This window comes from Microcaecilia unicolor, chromosome 2 (genome assembly GCF_901765095.1).
Source record: "Microcaecilia unicolor chromosome 2, aMicUni1.1, whole genome shotgun sequence".
NCBI classification, from domain to species: Eukaryota; Metazoa; Chordata; class Amphibia; order Gymnophiona; family Siphonopidae; genus Microcaecilia; species Microcaecilia unicolor.
The window spans coordinates 573,242,618-573,268,601 of NC_044032.1; the positions used below are offsets into that span (position 1 = coordinate 573,242,618).

The 25,984-nt window shown below is 42.5% G+C and overlaps 1 protein-coding gene across 4 annotated transcripts in view; it reads left to right on the top strand.

Moving 5' to 3' along the window:
* UFSP2 (UFM1 specific peptidase 2) overlaps nucleotides 1–25,984 on the top strand; it is a 54,695-nt gene that overhangs the window by 1,441 nt on the left and 27,270 nt on the right. For 2 of the 4 annotated variants that reach the window (XM_030191492.1, XM_030191491.1), the window contains exons 2-6: nucleotides 1,387–1,465; nucleotides 2,306–2,489; nucleotides 2,577–2,640; nucleotides 6,904–7,061; nucleotides 21,382–21,574. In XM_030191492.1, the coding sequence (XP_030047352.1) occupies nucleotides 1,387–1,465; nucleotides 2,306–2,489; nucleotides 2,577–2,640; nucleotides 6,904–7,061; nucleotides 21,382–21,574 (678 nt within the window). Of the gene's footprint in view, nucleotides 1–1,386; nucleotides 1,466–2,305; nucleotides 2,494–2,576; nucleotides 2,641–6,903; nucleotides 7,062–21,381; nucleotides 21,575–25,984 lie in introns of those variants that run through there. The other 2 variants (XM_030191493.1, XM_030191494.1) reach the window with 2 other exon arrangements.

Consider the following 25,984-nt stretch of genomic DNA (forward strand, 5'->3'; position numbering starts at 1 on the left):
AACATAACCGAATATATCCAAAGTTCTGCCAAATAGCTGTGTCAGGGTGTAAGCAACCTGTCGGTGTTTTATTGATTTCACATATTACAGCATCACCGGATCCGCTGACAGATTGTTTACACCTTACATAAGAATAGCCATACTGGGTCAGACCAATGGTCCGTCTAGCCCTGTATCCTGTTTCCAACAGTGGCCAAGCCAGGTCAAAGTACCTGGCAGAAACCCAAATCGTGGCAATATTCCATGCTACCAATCCTAGGGCAAGCAGTGTCATCCCTATTTCTGTCTTAATAGCAGACTATAGACTTTTCCTCCAGGAACTTGTCCAAACCTTTTTTTAAAACTGAGATACACTAACTTCTGTTACTATATCCTCTGGCAAAGAGTTCCAGAGCTTAACTGTTCTTTGAGTGGAAAAACTATTTCCTCCTGTTTGTTTTAAATGTATTATTGAGAAAAGCAGAGACGTAACTTGGACGTTTTCACCTGGACGTGTTTTTATAACAAATAAGGTACAAAAAGGTGCCCAAAATGACCAGATGACCACCGGAGGGAATCGGGGATGACCTCCCATTACTCCCCCAGTGGTCACTAACCCCCTCCCACCTCAAAAAACATCTTTAAAAATATTTTGTGCCAGCCTCAGATGTCATACTCGGGTCCACGACAGCGCATGCAGGTCCCTGGAGCAGTTTTAGTGGGTGCAGTGCACTTCAGACAGGTGGACCCAGGCCCATACCCCCCTACCTGTTACAGTGTTGGTAAATGTGAGCCCTCCAAAACACACCACAAACCCACTGTACCCACATCTAGGTGCCCCCCTTCACCCCAAAGGGCTATGGTAGTGGTGTACAGTTGGAAGTAGTGGGGTTTTTTTTTTGGGGGGGGGGGGGGGGGGCTCAGCACACTAGGTAAGGGAACTGTGTACCTGAGAGCATTTTATGGAGTCCACTGCAGTCCCCCCTAGGGTGGTGTCCTGGCATGTCAGGGGGACCAGTGCACTACAAATGCTGGCTCCTCCTACATCCAAATGGCTTGCATTTGGACGTTTTTGACATGGACGTCTTTGGTTTTGAAAATTGTCGAAAGTCAAAGACATCCATGTCTAGGGACATCCTTGGTATTTTCAAAATGAAAGATGGACGTTCATCTTCTTTCAAAAATATGCTTTTCCCCACCCCCGGATTTGAATGTTTTACAAAGACGCCCAAATCCCAACTTGTACATTTCTTTCGAAAATGCCCCTCTATGTACTTTGTACTTATGATAAGTTTGCTTTGGGAACTGGTACAGCTCCCCTGGCATTTAAAAAAAAATGTGTTTTTGTCTCAATGCAGACAGTTTAAAATGTGTGTTTTTTTCTGTGATTGCTTTGTCTTTTTTTAGGTACTTTCACAGGCCACAGATATACTCTTTAGACTAAGAGGAGGCCTTGAACTAACATTCCAGTTCACTGCTAAGGATGGTATGTCTACAGGACTACAGTATTTTCCCTTTATTTTATTTTCCCTTTATTTCACATCTTTAGGGAACAGTTCAGGAATTGGTCTGAATGTGTTTTATTCACCTTGAATAACAAATCCAGGATGCATATTTAACTAGTTTGCTTTCCAGAATACCAACAACCAATATCCATGTATTTTCAGCCACTATCCCCCAGATTCTATTTATCGCGTCTAGTGTTCCGCGCCGAAATCCACGTGTATTCTATAACAACGCGCATAACTTAATTGGCTTAAACTAATCAGCGTTGATAACAGGTCTTAACAAACAATAATGAGCACTAATTGGCAATAATTAGAATTTACACGCACAAATTGCTAAGCATATTCTGTAACGCAGAACGCCTAAATTCTAATGCGCATAGCCAAAAAGGAGCATGGTTATGGGCGGGGAAAATAGGTGTTTCTTGGGTGTTCCAAAATTTACGCGCACTGTTATAGAATATGCCCGTCCGCCTAAATCTATGTTAGGTATTTTATGAACTTTTTTGATTTAGGAACCCTTTACTAAATGCACTAGCAGTTAGTTTATGAATTAGCACACATTAACTGTTAGTGCATGCCTGTAGTAACTTAATATGCTGGAATGACAGCGCATGTTAATTCACATTTTGACTGGCCTAACTCCATAGTTCTCACTAGTTCTTTAGGGCTTATGCACCTTTTTGCTTTGATCAGATGAAGGAAGTGGATCTCTTATGAAATCTATGACATTAGTTCAGTAAGAAAGTGTCACCTTTCACTTGTTTGATCTTTATTTTTGCCCTTTATAAGCCTGACTTAACTCTTTTGTTTCTGTTCAGATGCATCGATCCAGAAGGTGCTAGTAAGTACTTTGCAGGAACTTTCTACCAAACTCTCCACAGAATGGCTGGTATTCAACATTTGCAATTGCACAGTGTTTCTGTGGCCTAACAGCGGCATTAGCACAATCCCTTCCGAACTGAGTGATGACTCTGCCTGCAAGGACTTCCTGCGCTTCATCCAGTGAGTATGTGTGAGAAGTTGGTCACATAATACACTTGGAAGAAGTGCATTTCATGCAGTAAATTAGTCCTTCTGTCAATGTTTCAGGTTGGATGAAGCAACAACAAAACCAAAGCTGGCCAAAAAGAAAGACAGAAAGATGCCAGATATGGTATGCATTGCAATCGTTCTTGCATGTTGTCAGACAAACGCTCAGAAGTTGAAAGGGAAATGCCATCATCAAACATTAATGCAGATTTTCAGTGCACTCTTGTTATATCAGTTCCAGTACTTATGGCGTGGTCTTGCAGTTAAAGCAAAAGGCTGAAAACCAGAAAAACCAGGCTTTAAATCCCACTGATGCTCCTTGTCACTTGGACAAGCCAATTCACTCTCCATAACCTTATTTACTAAACTAAATTAATGTTTATTATTTCATGCAAGCTCCATTATTCTCACTCTTTCATACTAATTAAGGCACATAACTCATTTTAACTCGTATAAACATGCATTAGTAAATGAGGCCCTAAGAATGTAAACCCTCTTCAGATAGTAAAATTACAATTGTACCTGTATGTAATTCGTCTTGAGCTAATAGTGAAAATGTTCTCAAAAGCGGTAGCTGAAAGGGTAAGAAAAAAGAGTTTAGCCCTCAAACTACAAGAGGTCACAGAAAGAGGAAGACAGGCAACAATATCTGGAAAAGCTAAGAGAAGTTGATAAGGTAGTCAGGAAAGCAAAGATGCAAATGGCAGAAAAAATAGCCAAAATTGTAAAATGGGGGACAAGATATTTAGTTATGTTAGTGATAGGAGGACGTGCAAAAGTTGTATTGTGAGATTCAAGGTTGAAGGGGAGGAATATGTAGAAGCTATTCTATTCTTCGTATTTGTTAGTTACCTAATCCCCAATATTTAGGTTATAAGAGGGATACAAAAAGTAAGACTGGTGCATATGCCAAGAGCTACAAGATTAAAACAATATCAAATACTAAAATGAAACTTAATTATCATTAGTATAATATTTTACAAAATAGAAAGTTTTCATAGCTCGACAAAAGTTCAGATAAGAAGAAATTTGTCTCAAATATAAAGGGAATGCATTCCAAAGCTTAGTTGCTTGAAATTGGAAGGAAGAGTCAAAAATTCATTTAAATCGAATATCTCTGCTAGATGGAAATGTGAGTAAACAATGGTGCCAACTCAATGACCGTTTAGATGTAAGTAAAGACAAAGAGTTTAAAAATACTCTGGGCTAAAACCTCAGTGTGTTAAAAATTATACAAGCTACTTAAAAAAAAAACAGGCCTAAGTTGGCAACCAATTCAACCTTAATAGAGTAATGGGCTCATTTTCAAACAAGAAAAACATCCACAGCGGGCGGGAAGGCACTTGCACATACTTGGTGGAGCGTGTCTCGTGCTCTACAAAGTTCTGTAAAGCTTGTTATAAGCTCCAGACTGGGCAATGCAGTACGTGTTTCCCACTTATGAGAATATAAAGCCTGCTGCCCTTGAAGAATACCTGCTACAGGTAAGTATCTTTGCTTTTTTTGTAAGTGAGATTGTGGAATGGCTATCCGGTATGGTTTGCCTCTTTGTGGATAATACCAAAATCTGCAATAGGGTAGACTCCCCTGATGGTATGGATAAAATGAGGAGGGACCTAGCAGAACTTGAAGAATGATCTAGGATTTGGCTAAGACTTAATGCTAAGAAATACAGGGTCATGCATTTGGGTTACAAAAACCCAAGGGAGCAGTACAGTTTATGGAGGGGGGGGGGGGAGTATTTCTAAGTGAGTGCATAGTTAGTCACCACGTGTATTAAAGACAGGATAAGAGTTAAGTTTATCAATTTGATATGCCGCCTCTTTCGATGCATGAATCGAGGCGGTTTACTTATAACTATACTGGTACTTGCACTGTCCCTGATGGGCTCACAATCTAAGTATATTGTACCTGGGGCAATGGAGGGCTAAGTGACTTTGCCCAGGGTCACACGGAGTTGCAGAGGAAATTGAACCTGGTTCTCCAGGATCTTAACCCAGTGCTGACCGTTAGGCAGCAGTGGGAATCGAATCTGGTTCCCAGGTCTGCAATCCACTGCACTAACCATTAGGCCACGCCTCCAGGCTTTCACCTATTTTCTGAAATAGAGGTAGTCTTGAGTTAAGCATAGCCCCTCTGGGAGTGAGTGGAGTATGGGAGGCTACTCCTGAGAAGGCTCACTTGCAGGTATTATATTGTATGATTTCTTTTGAGGAAGATACAGAGGGCCTTATAGGACTCAAATGTGTGTTAAGGGCTAACTTATTCTTTAGGTACTCTGGACAGTTTTGTCTGAGGGCCTTGAAAATCAAAGATAGCACTTTAAATTTGGGCCTGTAAGATACTGCCCTCTCCAAAAGCAACCCATTATGAAACCACCCGGAAGTCCACCAAGTTTTACAGCCCCCAAACTGTTTAATGACCTCCCGTCCAAAGTTTGTTTGGAGTTGTGTGTTAAAAAATAATTTTTTTCATTGTGCGTTCGGTATAATACTGGAGTCTGATCAGTCATGAGTTGCATCCATTCCTGAAATTATGAAGTGTTTTAATTTTTTTTGTCTTTTTTTTCTTTTCTTTAACTGATCTTTGGCTTTTAATAATGGTGTTCCTTTTCTGATTTTGTTTGTTCTTTGTTTTTAATTTTAATTTTGAACTGCTGTGTTCCTTTGTTGGTAATTGCAGCATATCAAACATTTTAGTAAACATAAACATATTGGTTGCCAGTTTAGTTTTTGCAGGAAGGGCATATGGTCACATAGCGTTCTGAATTAGTTGGAGCTGGTGCAAACTGTTTTTGGTTTGACCAATGTACAGGGCATCACAATAGTCTAATCGTGATGATATCACAGCATTGGACCACTGTAGTCATCTTTTCAGTATATGGAGAGAGGTTTCATAGTAATAGTATTACCATGCGTAGAGAAGACTGAGATATATATAAAAATCACATACAGGAAGAGAGAACATAAGTAATACCAATTGGTTTGTTTTGTTTTTGTAATTATGGGAGTGAATGAAGGGCATGGTTTACAGGGGGAGTACTGTAATATTGTACAAGATGACATTTTATCATTGTTGTCAACCAAGGTTCATATAATCATGAAACAGAGAGCTCTGTGGTCTCATCATGTGCCCATTACCAACAATGTCTGAAAAACAGTAGAAGTGCTTCCTGAGAGGGCAGAAAGCATGATTTTAGGAGACAAAATAGTTTATGAGAAATGCAGTATAAGATATTTATTTTTTATTTAGGATTTTGCTCATACTTTTTTCAGTAGTAGCTCAAGGTGAGTTACATTCAGGTACACTGGGCATTTCCCTGTCGGGCTCAGAATCCAATTTTGTACCTGAGGCAATGGAAGGTTAAGTGACTTGCCCAAGATCACAAGGAACACCAGTGGGATTTGAACTGGCCGCCTGTGGATGTCAAGACCGGTGCTCTAACCACCAGGCCACTCCGCCACTCTAATTGTCTGTGTGTCTATATTTCTCCCTACAGGGTTTATCAAGCACATATGTCACATATATCAGACAAACATAAGTGTCCTAAGTGTCATGCACAAGGAGCTAACCTGGGTCATATGTTTTGATCACATGGGGTGATACAGAATTTTTAGAAAGAATTATGTAATCATTGTGGAGACTTGTTGGAATTGTTATACAGGCACAACCTGAATTTATTTTTGAGGTGGGAGCAGTATTCAAAGGTGGTCTAAAATAATTCAAGGGTTTTGAGAGAAGATTTTTGGTAGCGCAAAAATATATTTCACTGAAATGGAAACTTTAAGAAACTGCTATTTTGTCCAGCACGTATATAGTTGAATAACCAACAGTTTCTTAGGAGACAATAAAACAGGTCAAAATAAGACCAGTACAGTGGTACTGCTATGCGTTACCATGTGGAAGACCTGGTTTTTATCCCCAAAACAGTACTTTGTTCCTCAGGCCAGCAGTAATCATATTCCTTTGAGGGAAAGAGTCTCAGCTGTTGACCAACAGTGACACCCAGTGTCCATCACTGTATTCTGAATGGATTTATGTTCTCTCCTCCCCACACCCTTCCCCAGCCAAGGATTACTGATGTAATGGTTGGGCTAAGTGAACAGGAGATACTAATACAAGAAAGCTTTCTAGGTAGTTGTAATGAAGGCTCATGGGTTTGCAGCCTAGTAGAGTTCAGTTTTAATTGAACTGGAAGTTCAAATGGAAACTCCTGTGCAAAAAAAAAAATAAAACAGTAAATATAGAAGGTTCTGGGTGAAATCTTCATGTTAGATAGTTCACAAGATTTATAAAACTGTCATTTGCTTATCATGTTGCTGCCTTCCTAGTAAGTACATGTAAATCAAATAAGCGGTGCTGAGTGTGTTCTCTTGATTCTGTGCAGCATCAGACAGTAAATTTGAACCTTGTCTCTGAGATATCTACAACCTCAACTGCTCTAGCCCCAGTCATCCAACAGAAAAATCAGGACCACCACCATGTTAGCATGATATTACCCATCGATGTTGTGGTATTTGTTTCACCAGATGAATCCTGGAGAAAGTAAGTATCTGATGGCAAACTCCTTGCACACAGTAGTGTAAAACAATATTATTGGCAGTTTTGTATTTATTTCATTTGATTTCTTAACTACCAATCCAAGCCCCGCCAGCCAAAGATACCAGCAGCATAAAAGAAACTGCTCCCCACCATATTGTTGCTTTCTGTCATGCTTGCTGCCTTGTTGGCAGCACAGTTCGTTGATAATCTTGAATAGTTATCAACAGGATGAGTGCTGCCCATGAGGTTTCAACGTGCACAAGGTCACATGCATGCTAGGGTGCAACAGAGCAGTAGGGAGTGGGAGAAAAAGCAGATAATGGGGAAGAACAAGAAAGGCTGGGGACAGCTGTTGCTGGTGGAAAGGAAGAGGCAGGAGACATCTGGTACTGGTGGAGAGAAGAAGTGGCAGGAGACAGCTGGTGCTGGAGGGAAAGAAGAAGAAGCAGGAGACAGCTAGTGCTGGTGGAGGGAGGAGGAGGGAGAAAAAACTGGAGGAGGGGACAGATGGCGAGAGAGAAAGGGCAGAGGGAGAGATGCAAAAGAATGGATGCTGGGGCACCTACTTTTCTTTTATAGAATACTAGCGTAACAGGGTATATATGTGTGCATATGTTTGACACGAGCAGTTGTGCCAGCCATGGATCTGATATAAATGGTTGCACCTAGATTGTTAAAAAATGCATGTAAATTAATCTATAATCTATGCACATCATTGTGTGTCCCACCCACACCCTATGCAGACTGCCCACATGTGTGCCATTGCATTTAGGTGCCAGCTTATGGAATAGCACATAGCTAGACTATTGGCATTGACGTGTATGTGCCAGTATTCTCATCATTTACACATGTTCCTGGAGCTGAAATGATGGTGCCTTCTTTATAGACTTACCCCCTGTGTGTTTGAAAATTGCCATCCCTTACTTGTGGGAGTAAACAAAATGGACTTAGAACAGCCACTGTCTTGAGAGAGGATGCTGGCCTTGGACCATTGATCTGAATGGGTCTGGCACCACTTATGTGCTCATGCTTATTGTTTTATTGTAATTTCGATGATGATGATCTGGAAAAGGGAATTAGAATATGTTTATTACAAGATTGACTGTATCTGATGTATCATGTATTCTTTGCTTTCTACACAAAATTGTTCTTGTGTATTTTATAAACGTCAATAAATATAACAAGCAAAGAAGAATTCAAAGGTATTTAGATATAGATTAATAATTCATTCCTTAGCTTCCCTCCGGACTGGCCCAGTGGTTAACTGATGGGTTGTGCACGCCTTCCAGCAGGTGGAGACTAAGACTTCTGACTCATCAGAGATAGCCAATAAGAGCCCTTGCAATATAGAAGAGTCATAATTCATTTGTCATAAAACAAAATTGAAAGATATGTGCTAAATTATGGTAAGTTGCTATAACAGATGGGGTTCTAGAACATTTTACAGGATGTGGTGTGTGTTGATATATTTGTCTATACAGCAGACTTGTGTCTGGTCAAGTTTAAATTAAGTTAGGTGATAACACCTCTTGTGTCATCTTTAAACATAATTGAATTGTTTCCTTATGTGTGTGTGTGATTTAGCATTGGTAAGTGTTTGAAATAGAGTTCACCCATGATAATTGACAGCTATTGCAAACTACATAGAAAGTCATTCTGTTGACACATTATTTGTGAACAAGAGGATAACTAGCATGGCTTAGATCTCTATGCCTTGTACCATTTCCTACCCCACAAAAAAAATCAGTTCTGACTTCACTACTGCATGGGTGATGTCCAACATAAAGAGCAAGACACAGCCTTTTGTATAGAGTAGAAAGTAGCTTCTGTAGTACCAAGATGTGCCCTACCCTGCCCCCATTCACAGTAACACTAACAGGTGCAATTATGAGGAAACTTAGCAAGAACAAACATATATAGCAGGAGTCTGGGACATGTTTGTGAATCTTCAGCTGTTTCTCTCAGTAAGTTTAAACAGCTACTTTTGCTCCTGAGAACCAGTCAGCACCCTGATGTACATTTATAGCAAGTAGTGTAATTGGGGTAATAAGCTAGGAGTGCTCTTACATTACCATTCATTGCCATTTAAGGAGGAAACACTACAAGGATCATACAATACCATATATAAACAAAAAGACTCCTTTATATCAGACTAATATTCTTAATACTGCAGCAACTCTGAAAAACTTGAAAACAAGAAAATGGAGTCAGCAGACCAGCAGCGAGGGGGGTGCTACCCAGTCTTTTGCATTGAGTGCCACATGTATGAGTATCTCCCGGTTGGTAAAATGTCATACGTGTGTGCCCGATGCAAAGAGCTGCTAGACCTCAGAAAGCGTGTTCGTTCTCTCGAGGCTAGAGTAGCAGACTTTTTAGAGATGAGGGAACTAGAGAAATACATAGATGAGACCTACAGGGATGTTGTAGAGAGGTCCCACCTCCAGTCAGGTAGCCTCTTGTGTTGCCTTGGAGGATGGAGGACTCCCAGAAGGTGAACTAGGAAGTACTCCTGTAGCCAGGACCTGCATACCTGGGAATGGACTAACCTCCTGCACCAGGGATATGTCTCCAAGTACTGCCCAGGAAGGAAAGGATACGACAGCTGTTGTGGTTGGTGATTCAATCATTAAGCATATAGATAGCTGGGTGGCTGGTGGACAGGAGGATCGCCTGGTGACTTGCCTGCCTGGTGCGAAGGTGGCGGACCTCACGCGTCACCTAGACGGGATTTTAGATAGTGCTGGGGAGGAGCAGGCTGTCTTGGTACATAGGAAAATGTGGGAGAGAGGTTGTGGAAGCCGAATTTAGACTTTTAGGAAGAAAGCTCAAATCCAGATCCTCTAGGGTGGCATTTTATGAAATACTTCCCGTTCCACGCGCAGGGCCCAAGAGACAGGCAGAGCTCCGGAGTCTTAATTCGTGGATGAGACAATGGTGCAAGGAGGAGGGTTTTAGATTTGTCACGAACTGGGCAACATTCTGGGGAAGGGGGAACCTATTCCGAAAGGATGGGCTCCACCTTAACCGGGATGGGACCAGGCTGCTAGCATCAACATTTAAAAAAGAGATAGAGCAGCTTTTAAACTAGGAACGGGGGGGGGGGGGGGGGGGGGGGGGGGGGAGGCCGACAGTCACACAAAAGCGTATAGTTCGGAATAAGGTATCTTGCAAAGATATGGCCCAAACTGAAAAGACAAGGTTTATTGATAGTGAGTATGAAAAAGAGACTGTTGTGGATTCAATGTCCATAAATAAAAAAAAACAAAAACCGGACAAAAGATAGCAAATTAGTACTGTCAAGTAATTAACATGCTGTAATAAAGAATAACAAGTCTAGCTTGAAGTGTCGTCTATGTGCAAATGCTAGGAGCCTAAGACATAAGATGGGAGAATTGGAATATATTGCACTGAAAGAAGAATTGGACCTAATAGGCATCTCTGAGACCTGGTAGAAGGAGGATAACCAGTGGGACACTGTCATACCGGGGTACAAATTATATCGTAGTGATAGGGTGGACCGGATTGGGGGAGGAGTAGCACTGTATATTAACGAGAGCCTTGAATCAAATAGATTGAAAATTCTGCAGGAAACAAAAGACCACTTGGAATCCTTGTGGATCGAAATTCCAAGTGTTAAGGGGAAAAGGACGGTGATAGGGGTGTACTACCGTCTGCCTGACCAGGATGAGCAGATGGACGCAGTCATGTTAAAGGAAATTAGTGACGCAAATAAAGTAGGCAATGCAATACCCCCATATAGACCAGGTTAATGTATCATCAGGGCACGCTAGGAGGTAAACTTCCTTGATGAAATAAAGGACAGTTTTATGGAGCAGCTGGTACAGGAGCCGACGAGAGAAGGAAAAATTCTAGACTTAGTCATTTGTGGAGCGCATGATCTGGTACGGGAGGTAACGGTCTGGGGGCCACTTGACAACAGTGATCATAACATGATCGTCTTTGAAATTTGCTTTCAAAAAGGTAAACATAGGAAGTCGAATATGTTAGCGTTTAACTTAAAAAAAAAGGAAACTATGATAAAATGAGAACGGTAAAAAAAAAAAAAAAAACTTAGAGGAGCGACCGAGAGGGTTAGAAACCTACAACAGGCATGGATGCTGATCAAAAACACCGTCCTGGAGGCTCAGGCCAAACATATTCCACGGATCAGAAAAGGAGGACGGAAAACTAAACGATAGCTGGCATGGTTAAAAAATGAGGTAAAGGAGGCTATTGGAGCTAAAAAGGAATCCTTCAGAAAATGGAAGAAGGAACCGAATGAAGAAAATAAGAAGCGGCATAAGGAATGTCGTCAGATGCAAAGCGCTGATAAGAAAGGCAAAGAGGGATTTTGAAAGAAAGATAGCGCTAGAGGCGAAAACTGATAGTAAAATTTTTTTTAGATACAGTGGGGGAAATAAGTATTTGATCCCTTGCTGATTTTGTAAGTTTGCCCACTGACAAAGACATGAGCAGCCCATAATTGAAGGGTAGGTTATTGGTAACAGTGAGAGATAGCACATCACAAATTAAATCCGGAAAATCACATTGTGGAAAGTATATGAATTTATTTGCATTCTGCAGAGGGAAATAAGTATTTGATCCCCCACCAACCAGTAAGAGATCTTGCCCCTACAGACCAGGTAGATGCTCCAAATCAACTCGTTACCTGCATGACAGACAGCTGTCGGCAATGGTCACCTGTATGAAAGACACCTGTCCACAGACTCAGTGAATCAGTCAGACTCTAACCTCTACAAAATGGCCAAGAGCAAGGAGCTGTCTAAGGATGTCAGGGACAAGATCATACACCTGCACAAGGCTGGAATGGGCTACAAAACCATCAGTAAGACGCTGGGCGAGAAGGAGACAACTGTTGGTGCCATAGTAAGAAAATGGAAGAAGTACAAAATGACTGTCAATCGACAAAGATCTGGGGCTCCACGCAAAATCTCACCTCGTGGGGTATCCTTGATCATGAGGAAGGTTAGAAATCAGCCTACAACTACAAGGGGGGAACTTGTCAATGATCTCAAGGCAGCTGGGACCACTGTCACCACGAAAACCATTGGTAACACATTACGACATAACGGATTGCAATCCTGCAGTGCCCGCAAGGTCCCCCTGCTCTGGAAGGCACATGTGACGGCCCGTCTGAAGTTTGCCAGTGAACACCTGGATGATGCCGAGAGTGATTGGGAGAAGGTGCTGTGGTCAGATGAGACAAAATTGAGCTCTTTGGCATGAACTCAACTCGCCGTGTTTGGAGGAAGAGAAATGCTGCCTATGACCCAAAGAACACCGTCCCCACTGTCAAGCATGGAGGTGGAAATGTTATGTTTTGGGGGTGTTTCTCTGCTAAGGGCACAGGACTACTTCACCGCATCAATGTGAGAATGGATGGGGCCATGTACCATACAATTCTGAGTGACAACCTCCTTCCCTCCGCCAGGGCCTTAAAAATGGGTCGTGGCTGGGTCTTCCAGCACGACAATGACCCAAAACATACAGCCAAGGCAACAAAGGAGTGGCTCAGGAAGAAGCACATTAGGGTCATGGAGTGGCCTAGCCAGTCACCAGACCTTAATCCCATTGAAAACTTATGGAGGGAGCTGAAGCTGCGAGTTGCCAAGCGACAGCCCAGAACTCTTAATGATTTAGAGATGATCTGCAAAGAGGAGTGGACCAAAATTCCTCCTGACATGTGTGCAAACCTCATCATCAACTACAGAAGACGTCTGACCGCTGTGCTTGCCAACAAGGGTTTTGCCACCAAGTATTAGGTCTTGTTTGCCAGAGGGATTAAATACTTATTTCCCTCTGCAGAATGCAAATAAATTCATATACTTTCCACAATGTGATTTTCCGGATTTAATTTGTGATGTGCTATCTCTCACTGTTACCAATAACCTACCCTTCAATTGTGGGCTGCTCATGTCTTTGTCAGTGGGCAAACTTACAAAATCAGCAAGGGATCAAATACTTATTTCCCCCACTGTACATTAAAAGCAGGAAGCCGGCAAAAGAATCGGTTGGCCCGCTGGATGACCGGGGTGTAAAAGGGATGATCAAGGAAGACAAAGAAATAGCAGAAAAACTAGATGAGTTCTTTGCCTCTTCACCGAGGAAGATTTGGGAGGGATACCGGTGCCGGACAGGGTATTCGAGGCTGATGAGTCGGAAAAACTTAATGAAATATCTGTAAACCTGGAAAACGTAATGGAGCAGTTCAGCAAACTGAAGGGTAGTAAATCTCCTGGACCGGATGGTATTCATCCCAGGGTACTGATAGAACTAAAAAATGAACTGGCAGAGCTACTGTTAGTGATTTGTACTTTATCCTTAAAATTGAGCGTGGTACCAGAAGATTGGAGGGTGGCCAATGTAATGCCAATATTTAAAAAAGGTTCCAGAGGAGATCCGGGAAATTATAGACCGGTGAGTCTGACGTCGGTGCCGGGCAAAATGGTAGAGAATATTATCAAGAACAAAATTACAGAGCACATTCAAAAGCATGGACTAATGGGACAAAGTCAACATGGATTTAGTGAAGGGAAGTCTTGCCTCACCGATCTGCTGCATTTCTTTGAAGGGGTAAACCAACATGTGGACAAAGGTGAGCCGGTTGATATTGTGTATCTAGATTTTCAGAAGGCGTTTGATAAAGTCCCTCATGAAAGACTCCAGAGGAAATTAGATGGACATGGGATCGGAGGTAGTGTCTTACTGTGGATTAAAACTGGTTGAAAGATAGGAAACAAGAGAGAAGGGTTAAAAGGTCAATATTTGCAACGGAGAAAGGGTAGCTAGTGGGGTCCCTCAGGGATCTGTGCTGGGACCTCTGCTTTTTAACATATTCATAAATGACCTAGAGATGGGGGTAACTAGTGAGGTAATCAAATTTGCTGATGACACAAAGTTATTCAAAGTCGTCAAATCGCGGGAAGATTGTGAAAAATTACAAGAGGACCTTATGAGACTGGGAGACTGGGCGTCTAAATGGCAGATGATGTTTAATGTGAGCAAGTGCAAAGTGATACATGTGGGAATGAGGAATTTAAACTATAACTACGTCATGCAGGGTTCAGCGTTAGGAGTCACGGACCAAGAAAGGGATCTAAGTGTCATCGTTGATGATACATTGAAACCTTCTGCTCAATGTGCTGCTGCGGCTAGGAAAGCAAATAGATTGTTGGGTATTATTAGGAAAGGGATGGAAAACAAAAATGAGGATATTATTCTGCCGTTGTATCGCTCCATGGTGCGACCACACCTCGAGTACTGTGTTCAATTATGGTCACGGCACCTCAAAAAAGATATAGTGGAATTAGAAAAGGTGCAGAGAAGGGCAACGAAGATGATAAAGGGGATGGAACGACTTCCCTACGAGGAAAGGCTGAAGAGGCTGGGGCTCTTCAGCTTGGAGAAAAGACGGCTGAGGGGAGATATGATAGAGTTCTATAACATAATGAGTGGGATGGAACGGGTCGATGTGGAACGTCTGTTTACGCTTTCCAAAAATACTAGGACAAGGGGGCATGCGATGAAGCTGCAGTGTAGTAAATTTAAAACGAATCGGAGGAAATGTTTCTTCACTCAACGCGTAGTTAGACTCTGGAATTTGTTGCCAGAAAAAGTGGTTAAGGCGGTTGACTTAGCGGACTTTAAAAAAGGGTTGGATGGCTTCCTGGAGGAAAAGGCCATAGAATGTTATTGAAAGGATGTGGGAATAATCCACTATTTCTGGGATGGGCGGGACAAATTGTTCTTTTGGCCACTGTCGGAGACAGGGTCCTGGGCTCGATGGACCCTTCGTCTGTCCCAGCATGGTGATGCTTATGTACCTTGTACAGCTGACCTCGTACTAGCCAGCTAGGTTGCAAAGGTATATTTTGCGCTAATAGCCTTAGCACACTCTTATGCAGGGTTTTGCCACGTGCTGAGACCATTTTTACCATAGCCGGAGCCGGAAAATGGCTGATTTTCTATTTTTCCTATTGATGGCCATGCACTAATGTTGCTATTAACATGCCGCTTTTAAAAAGAATTACCATTTGAGCACTTACCAACACCTATTTTGTAGGTGGCAAAGGCTCACGCGGTAATCCTTTGTTAACCAGTTAGTGCACGGTAGTGTAGCTGTACTAACTGAGTAGCGCAGGAATGCACACTCTCAACCCTCAGACATGCCTTCTTCAACAAAAATTTTAAAATACTTTTTAGCACACAGCACTTGCACATTTGGAACTTACCACAGGACACCTGAGTGCATCCTGAAGTAAACCATTCCAGCTTGTAGTAAGTACACGCTAGTGCTTACCACAGCTTAGTAAAAGGGCCCTGTAGCTTGTTAACAGGTATAAACAGTGATATTTCCAGAAGGGCCTGGAAACCATCTTGCACAATAGTAATTTTGTACTGGTCTGTGGGAGAACTGAAAAATCATTAACTTACACTGTTGCAGAAATTCTCTTCCATTAGACTCTACCTTTTGATTTCCAAGTCCTTCGGTTGACTGCATTTACAGTTCTCTCTGAGTTGTAACAAGAAGTGGTAACTAAGCAGATGGATCATGCTGGTCTTTGTATCATTTACCTTGTTTCCAAGTTTTTTTTTCTTGTGTGCTATGCATAGCCATGCTTTGAAAAATGTAGACCTTTTGCACTTTGCATTTACCTGAGTTTTAGACTGTGTGTGTGTGTGTGTGTAGAGGTTAGGCTTTGCTGACTATTCTTGCAAGAACTGTTTATTGACATTCGTCAGTTGCTTTCTGTAGATTATTGGGACGTAATATGTCCAAGCACAATTAATTCTCAGAGCAAGAATACACTAACAGAACTTTTTTTGGGGGGGAGGGGGGAACCCTCATAGCCAGGGTGTGAGGCACAATGGCAGATGCGTGAAGTCTTGCTATGGCATCCTTTTACCTTTGCTCAATTACCACCATGCCTAACAGGAAAAGCAAACCCTACACCTACCCAGATTTCAGGGGTTGAATTCTTAGACAGGTCTGACGGACTGTTTTGTATTCTGGGCATTGATCTCTTGTATATCCAAAGGGGTAGTGCCAGTAGGAGTTCTGCCAGTGTCTCTTTGGCATTGGAAACAATATTGAGCCCTGAGGTTCAGAGGTGGCTTCCTGATCCTTCATCTGTGGTGTATTTGGAGGCACTCTGGGAAATCAAGTGAGGGTCATCTGACTGAAACGCCTGTTGGAGCAGCTATCAACTGGAAGGCATTTTCAAATAGTTCTTCTGGATGGAGAACGGATGAAATTGGAATGTGGTAAAGACAGTTAGCTATGTGGTAAAGGCGGTTAGCTTAGCGGGGTTTTAAAAAGGTCTGGATGACTTCCTAAAGGAAAAGTCCATAGACCATAATTAAATTAACGGGGAAATTCCACTGCTTATTTCTGGGATAAGCAGCATAAAATGTATTGAACTTTTTCGGGATCTGTTGGAAACAGGATGCTGGGCTTGATGGACCTTCGATCTGGCCCAGTGTGGCAATACTTATCTACTTATGTACTTAAGAAATCTATTTTGCCTTTTATTTTTGAACTGCATATCCTTTACAGCCTTCTCCGGGGTGTCTCCCAGTTCCACTCCGATCCACTCTGGGACTCCGCTCTAGGTGCCCAGTGCTCCCACCAGGTGCTGTGGAGGACTTGCAGCCCTTCTGCATATCCTCACAGCTGTATCCGGGGTGACTCCCAGGCCCACCCCGATCTTCCCAGGCCCCTCGCTCCAGGTGCCCAGGGTTTCCAGGTGCTTTTTGGCTAGGATCAGGCGACCCTCAGGGGGAGGAATGCTGGCTTCGGCCTAACTCCTGGTAAACCTCTCCTTGGCTGAGAGGTTCCCAGCTCTACCACCAGCTGCCTTTTAGGTGCTGTGGAAGACTTGCAGCTCATCTGCATATCCTTTACAGTCTTCTCCAGGGTGACTCCCAGGTCCACTCCGATCCACTTAGGGCCTCTGCTCTAGGTGCCGCGCGCCATGAGGCACGCGGGGCATTTTCTCTTTACATTTATTTTTCTCCCAGTTACTACTTATGGCTCCAGTACACTTTTACTTCTTGGTACTGTCCCTTCCTAATCTGTTTCTCCATCTGAAACCACTGTACACTGCAGGAACACATTGTCCACCCTCTGTATTCATCATCTCACCATCTCTTTTTTTCCTCTTCCTTTTTTTCGGCTCTCAACCTTCAACATTTCCTTCCTTCCAGTCATCCATCTCCTTTCTATCTGAGTACATCTAGCCTTCATCGCTGTCGTCATACCTCTCCTACTCTTTTCCATACTCTCTTGCTCCTTCTCCTGCTTTCCGCTGGGGACATTAATCCCAATCCTGGTCCTCCACATCAGCTCTCATCCTATTTGTGCAGGTCACACCATGATATCTCCAATCTAATTTCTGTTCCTCTCCTCCCCCCTTCTTCTCTGCCTTTCTCTTGCGCTCTGTGGAATGCCCGCTCTGTTTTTAACAAACTTTCCTACATCCATGACCTCTTCATCTCTCGTACTCTCCATCTGCTTGCCCTAACTGAAACTTGGCTTTACCCTGAAGACTCTGCTTCAGTCACAGCCCTATACTATGGAGGTTATCTTTTCTCCCATACTCCTCGCCCAGTTGACTGTGGAGGTGGTGTCGGGCTACTCTTGTAGATTTCAACCTCTTCTTCCACCTCAGTCTCACTGTTTTTCTTTCTTCGAAGTCCATTCCATCCGTCTATTTGCTCCTCTGCCTCTCCAAGTAGCAGTCATTTATCGACCCCCATGATGAGTCCCTTTCTCACTGACTTTGATGCCTGGCTTTCCTTCTTTCTTGAACCTTCATCTCCTTCCCTCATTCTTGGGGATTTTAACATTCATGCTAATGATCCCTCTGACTCTTATGCTTCTCAGTTTCTTGCTTTAACATCCTCGTTCAATCTTCAACTGTGCTCCACTGCCCCCACTCACCAGAATGGCCACTGTCTTGATCTTATTCTCTTCTCAAACTGCTCACTCTCCAGTTTCTGTGCCTCAACTCTTCCCCTGTCTGACCATCATCTGATAACTTTCACACTTAAACACCCTCCTCCCCAGTCCCATCCAATCTTAACCAATACATTTAGGAATCTTCAGGCTATTGACCCTTCTACTCTGTCCTCCAGTGTTTCAAATCTCTTCTCTACCACTATGTTATCCAAGTCTGTCAATGAGGCTGTCTCTTCCTATAATACTATTCTGTCCTCTGCTCTGGATACTCTCGCTCTTTCCATTCTCCGTTCTGTAAAACGTACCAAACCCCAGCCTTGACTGACCTCTAGAATCCGCTACCTACGTTCCTGTGCCCGCTCTGCCGAATGCCTTTGGCTGAAATCCCGTGCCCATGCTGACTTCATATATTTCAAATTTTTGCTGACCTCCTTCCTCTCTGCTCTTTTACTTGCCAAACAGGACTATTACATCCAGTTGAGAAATTCTCTTGGCTCAAACACTCGACGTCTCTTTGCCACACTGAACTCTCTCCTCAAAGTGCCTTCACCTCCAACTCCCCCTTCACTTCCCCCCAGACTCTGGCTGAGTACTTTCATGATAAGGTTCACAAGATTAAACTTGAATTCTGAACCAGGTCACCTCCACCTCTCCTTCCCTTAGTCCATTCTCTCAGCCCTCCAACCCCTGCCTCCTTTTCTTCCTTTTCTGAAATCACTGAAGAGGAAACTACACATCTTATTTCCTCCTCGAAACTAACTACCTGTTCCTCTGATCCTATTCCCACCCATCTACTTAACACTACCTCTCCTACTGTCATCCCATTTATCTGTCATATCCTCAATCTTTCACTGTCCACTGCGACTGTTCCTGATGTCTTCAAACATGCCATAGTCGCACCACTCCTTAAAAAACCTTCATTGGACCCTATCTGTCCTTCCAACTATCGCCCCTTCTCCCTCCTCCCTTTCCTATCCAAGATACTTGAACGGTACTGTTCAACGCCGTTGCCTTGACTTTCTTTCATCTCAAGCTATTCTTGATCCACTTCAATCCACTTCAATCTGGCTTTTGCCCCCTTCATTCAACTGAAACAGCGCTTGCTAAAGTCTCCAATGATCTGTTCCTGGCCAGATCCAAAGGTCTCTATTCTATCCTTATCCTTCTTGATCTATCTGCTGCTTTTGACACTGTTGATCACAGCCTACTCCTTGATACGCTATTCTCACTTGGATTTCAGGGCTCTGTTCTTTCCTGGTTTTCTTCTTATCTCTCCCAGCGTACCTTTAGTGTATACTCTAGTAGATCCTCCTCTACTTCTATTCCACTGTCAGTTGGTGTACCTCAGGGATCTGTCCTGGGACATCTTATTTTCTCCATCTATACTTCTTCCCTTGGTACTCTGATCTCATCCCATGGTTTTCAGTATCATCTTTACGCTGATGACTCCCAGATCTACCTCTCCACACCAGAAATCTCAGCCGAAATCCAGGCCAAAGTATCAACCTGCCTGTCTGACACTGAGGCATATTTTCAAAGCATTGAGGCATATTTTCAAACCTATGGAACTTTTTGGAAGGCTAAGTGCTTTGAAAATATGCCTCATTGCTGTCTGGATGTCTCAGCGCCATCTGAAACTAAACATGACCAAGATTGAGCTTCTTATCTTTCCCCCTAAACCAACCTGTCCTCCTCCCCATTCTCTATTTCTGCGGATAACACTCTCATCCTTCCGTTCCCATCAGCTCGTAACCTTGGGGTCATCTTCGACTCCTCCCTCTCCTTTTCTGCACATATTCAGCAGACTGCTAAACCCTGTTGTTTCTTTCTCTATAATATCACCAAAATTCGCCCTTTCCTTTCTGAGCACACTACCAGAAACCTCATCCACACTCATATCACCTCTCGCTTAGACTATTGCAACTTGCTTCTCACAGGTCTCTCACTTAGCCATCTCTTTCCTCTTCAATCTGTTCAAAATTTTGCTGCACGACTAATATTCCGCCAGTGTCGTTATGCTCATATTAGCCCTCTCCTCAAGTCACTTCACTGGCTTCCTATCCGTTTCCGCATACAGTTCAGACTCCTCTTATTGACCTATATGTGCATTCACTCTGCAGCTCGTCAGTACCTCTCCACTCTCATCTCTCCCTACATTCCTCCCAAAGAACTCTCACTGGGTAAATCTCTCTTATCTGCACCCTTCTCCTCCACTGCTAACTCCAGACTCCGTTCCTTTTATCTTGCTGCACCATATGCCTGGAATAGACTTCCTGAGCCGGTACATCAAGCTCCATCTCTGGCCGTCTTCAAATCTAAGCTAAAAGCCCACCTTTTTAATGCTGCTTTTAACTCCTAACCCTTATTCACTTGTTCAGAACCCTTATTTTATCATCCTCACTTTAATATTCCCTTATCTCTTGTTTGTCTGTCCTAATTAGATTGTAAGCTCCGCCGAGCAGGGACTGTGTCTTCATGTTCAAGTGTACAGCACTGCGTATGTCTAGTAGCGCTATAGAAATGATAAGTAGTAGTAGTGAAATATCACATTTTCATTTAGAGAAACCACAGAATGTGAGATTGGAAACAATCTATAGCATGGAAAGTTCCCCAGTATTATAACATATTTAAAAATAAAAATTAAATAATGTTTGTGTTTAATCCTTGCACTGAATTGTAAAATAAACTCAAAACTGTGAAAATATATAATTTAAAGTTTGTCCCAGTGTGCAAAATACAAAATACAGGTCACACATACCACTGCATGTAGTGGATTGTTAACATGGAATCTTGCTACTCTTTGAGATCTGAGATTCTGCCAAGTACTTGTGGCCTGAATTGGCCACCATTGGAAGCAGGATACTGGGCTAGATGGACCCTCGATCTGACCTAGTATGTTATTATGGTGTACAACATGGGCCACGTTTCACATCTTCTTCAGAAATATCCCCAGCTAGTGACAGTGAAACATTTACTTGAAAAGCTTTGAAAAATACTAAAAAAGATAAAAATATGTCAGATTGCATCACAATACATGCAGCACCTCTATAAAACAAACTTGTCGCAACAGGTTCAGGATACCTGGTTTAAATTGCAAGGTGGAATGGCAGATGTACCTTTGAAAATCACCAGTGAATAAGTGTTACAGCTTGTTTCCTTTGACTTTGAAGGGATTGACTTGCTTGACCCTTAATATTCTTCTGTTATGGGGCATCAACCCCGCCCCCCAAATTGAAGCCTTTATAGAATGGGGTGTATTTGTCTTTACTAGATAGGTTTTTTCTTTTATAGTAGTAGTATTGTTAACCTGCTCTTCTCATATATTTTCCTTTTGTCTGACAGATTACGGCATCTCCTGGTGGCAAACATTCAGCAGCAGCTGGCTGATATGGAGAAGTGTATTTTGAAGTATATGAAAGGCACAGCTCTCTTGGTACCTGAGCCTTATCACTTCATGCTGCCCGACTCAAAACATCTTCTAACAGTTCTGTACCCTGCAAGTGTTCCAGACAGCCAGCTGGAGCCTTATCGAGAGGTATTAGCACATGAGAGCAAATGTGACATATATGAGCATTATGAAGGCAGTTCTAAAAAAGGGCGCCTACGTGGAGCTTATTCTGTTGAGAAACGTAGCCACCTTATTCTCCTTTATGGAATGTTAGCATAATCGGGTATATATGCATGAATGGGTTTAGGTGTGTATACTTAATGTGAGCCATAGATCAAGAGTAAATACTTACACCTAGATTCAGGAGATACACATGTAACTTACCCACATGTGACCCATGCCCAGACTCTGCCCATATAAAAGCCCACCTGCAAACTACAAACCAGCAAATAGATGCACTTAATTACAGAATAGCATGTAACCAGATAATTGGCATTTATACAGGTATGTGAGCATATACCTGCATATATGCCAGTATTGTGGTCATCTACACATGGACTTGGCGCCTATGTGTTGCCACCCACTTTATAGAATTATGTATTTGTGTAGTATTCATAATAGCAGAGAACATTTTTGTGCAGAGTATAGCCTGTAATATGTTAACTGCCCACATGGTATGGTATCACCAATTGATAGGATCACAGGGCAGACTTTGTATTTATTGTTGTGCAGAGTTCCAGTAACCATGTTAATCTGAGAAAAAAGTCTTTGCAAGTTGCAATACCTTTCTTGGACCAAGGTAAGGATTGTCCATAGGTCAATCCTAGGTCACTTTTATGGTCTTATCCAGATGATGGCAAATGAGGAGCCCATGAGTTCCACCTTTAAAAAGCTAGCAGTTCAGGAAACATGGCTTGTACTTATTTGCTCCTCCAGGATGTTACTGAGCTAGGGGTAGGGGGACTGTGCTTCTCTCAGCAGTGGTCTGGTGGCAGCACTTGCCCTTAAACTTAAAAGTCAGATTCAGAGGATCTGGATCTGCCTTTATTGCTAAGAAGAAACCTGAAGTCAGCTGTGGGGGATCCAGAGATCTCATCTGGATCCTCTGGATCTGCTTTTAGGTTTAAGGGCAAGTGCTGCAACTAACCCAAAACCTAAAAGTAGATCCAGATGAGACCTCCAGATCTGTCTTTAGGTTTATGTTATCAATAAATGGTGATTCAAAGGATCTGCTTTTAGGTTTAAGGACAAGTGCCACAACCAACCCACTGCTGAGAAAAGCTGTAGCGCCTGCCACTCAGCTGCATCCTAAAAGAACAAATAATTAAAAGCCAGATCATCTCTGTACTAAAATCCAGATGTCCCATTTCCAGTGTCATTTTTAAGATGGAAAGCATGTGACCCAGAGGATCCAGTTTTTCCCCAGTTCCTCTCGGGTATCTTGAGTAATTTTTAACCTGCCATTTCCCACATAACCTTTACAGCTAGATATTGTATATCCCTAGTCAAGAACTGCCTTGATTATTGTGTTCTAAAAGAAACATTGTTTTGCAGACGTTTCATTGTAAGTAGTACACTATGCCATAGTTTGTATCGTTATTTGAATGTTTTAACTGCTATAATTGTCTATTGCTCATGTTTGATTTATTCTTATTGTACACCAACCTTGAGTTAATTCCTTCAAAAAGGTGATAAATAAATCCAAATAGATAAATTCCTAATCTTCAGCCTATTACTATTGCAGCAGTTTCACTACAGAATATTTTTTTTTGGGGGGGATAAGGGTAAGGCATTTGATATCTGTTTCTCTGTGGTACAACCAAAGTGGTATAAATACTATATGCAGGTACTTTATACTCTCATATACACAGGTTGTTGAGCTATACAACAGCCATGTTAAAGCCTATTGTACTGAGGAATGCAATCTGTTGTAAGATGACCAGATGGCACTGCGATTGATGTATTATGTGTTTTGTTACTCTGTTCTCACTGATCTGTTCACGGGAGATGCAGCTCATTCCAGTCTCAAACACTAACAAGGTGAAAAAAGCCCTACAGAGCAGCCAAGTTAGCTAGTTCCAAGAGGGAGATTTTGGGCTAGTTGTAGTTTTCTGACAACCTTACCTTATATGGGATTTACAATAACAATTTCAATAGGTAGAATCAGGACTATAAGCTCAAAACTGGACTGGCCATAAACTCTCCCTTCTGAAGTTGGATAACTTGGCACCGCTGACTCTACATACTAAAAGTCCTGTTTCAGATTCCTGTGGCATCTTATTCTTGAAGATGTTAGAAGAAGCTTACTCTGTGATATAAATGTGGGTGCCCCTCACTAGAAGTATCAGAGCCCCTTTCTGACTGATGAAAAAGAAAAGAGTGTGAAGTGCCCCTGAGTGGGTGAGGTTTATTTTTCATTGGCAGCCAAAAAAAGGGAGGGGTGGTGATTTTCATTCATAAACTCCTGCCCTATGCAGTTAAAGAAATTTGTCGGGATGTCTTGGGGAGGTACTTACTATTGCAGATTACTTACCAGGGTATTATATTTTTCTTGTGTATGCTCCGAATGCTTATGATCATTCCTTTTTTACCGAGTTGATCATGTGGGTAGTTATGATTTGTCTCATCCACTTTTGCTGGAGGGCGACTTGAATTGGGTGCTAGAGTTTCACTTAGATCACTTGGGTGGATAAGCCGCCCCTGAGAAGTGCAGTGAGGTTTGCGGGGTTTATGCTCTACTATGGGCCTGGTGGATCCTTGGAGGCTCCTGCACCCGAATGAACAGGACTACACACACCTGTCTTGGACAGATGACACTTTTTGTCGCATAGACTATATTTTAGTTTGGCAATCCTTGTTTTCTGGGATTCAGCAGGCTGAGATTGGAGGAGGTGTCAGACTACTTGTATGTATGAGTACAACTGGAATTTGGGGGAGCCTGTGCCGCCCTCTGAGAACTAGCGGTTCCCTGCTTACTTGCATGGTGGACTTGTCATTCCAGATGACCTTTCCCAGAAGTGGCATGCATATGAGACCTTTAATGCTCAACATAGGCCGGATACAAAGCTTTTTGGGGCTACAGCCAAGGTGGCCCTGTGGGGTGATGTTATTGCATGTGTGGCTAAACGTAAGAAGCAAATAGCTCAGGGTATCTTACATTTAAAGAAGAAGTTAGCCTTGGCTAAGCAAGTTTGTGTACAGTCCCCCATGTAGACAGCCAGGGAGGTCTTTTTGGCCACACAGGCAGCCCTAAATTCTCTGATTCATGGGTGGACGTGAAAGATGCTGCTATACCAGAATTTCAGTTTTACAAATTTGGCAATCAACCGGGAAAGCTGTTGGCCCAGATTACCAAGCAATGCCAGGGTACTCGTTATATTCCCAATTTACACAATGCGTTGGGCCGAGTTATTACTAACCCAAAGGAAATAGCTTCATGGTTTTACTAGTGTTTTCATACATTTTATGCGGCCTCAAGTGAACATTCTGGCCCACAGCTACAGGATTTCCTGGATAACTCGGGGCTACTATGGTTGTCTCCTTCGCAACAAGAGTGTTTACATATGCTTTTGCAAGCCAAAGAAATTCAACAGTGTGTCAAACAATTGAAACACCATACAGCTTCTGGACCCAATGGGTTTTTAATGGAATTTTTTTAAATGCTAGCACCCTCACTCGTAGGTCCTTTACATGCTTATTATACTGTGAGTTTAATGGAGGGCTGTTTTTCGGTACATGCCAATGAAGCCTTGATATCTTAATTCCGAAACTGGGTACGTGCTGTGATTCCTATCTCCCTTATTAATGTCAATCTTAAGATTTTGGCTCGTATTCTTGCTACTCGGGTGTTGAGAGTGTTATCAGATTTGGTGGGAGAACATGAGGTAGGCTTTAATACGGTGCGTCACTCATTGGTTAATGTCCGGAAGGTTTTATTGGCTATGTCTCACACCCAAATGGAAGATGTCCCAAGTATGTTGGTGGGGTTAGACACCGAGAAAGCTTTTGATAAAGTTCACTGGTCTTATCTGTTTACTATCTTGCAGTAAGTACGCATCTCAGTTTTGTTCTATAGTGCAGTGCGCTTGTTGTGTGAGTCTCCAATGACTGCCATGTTGGTCAATGGCATGTGTACTGATCTGTTTTCTATTGGGTGGGGCACCCGGCAGGGATGTCCCTTGTCCCTTCTTTTATTTGCTCTGTATTTTGAACCATTGTTGTGTACGTTACAACTAGACCCCATAGTTGGAAATACTTCCTTTCTCCCAGGGCTCTTGGATGTAACTTTCAGGCATTGGGTTAAGGGTGGTGCCACATACCTTATGCACGTGGTGATGAATTTAGTTTGGATTAAGCCCATGGCTGATTTGCAGGCAGAATTCCACCTAGATGATAATGCTTACTTTGCCTGCTGAGTTGCTTTCGCTGTCTGCTCATGACCTTTATACTGAAGCCTACTGGCTGATGCACAATCGATTTGTTCCTTTGAAATGTTATCACAAACACTTTCAAGATCTGGTTCCAGAACTTAATTATAATAAATATGTTGATAAATGG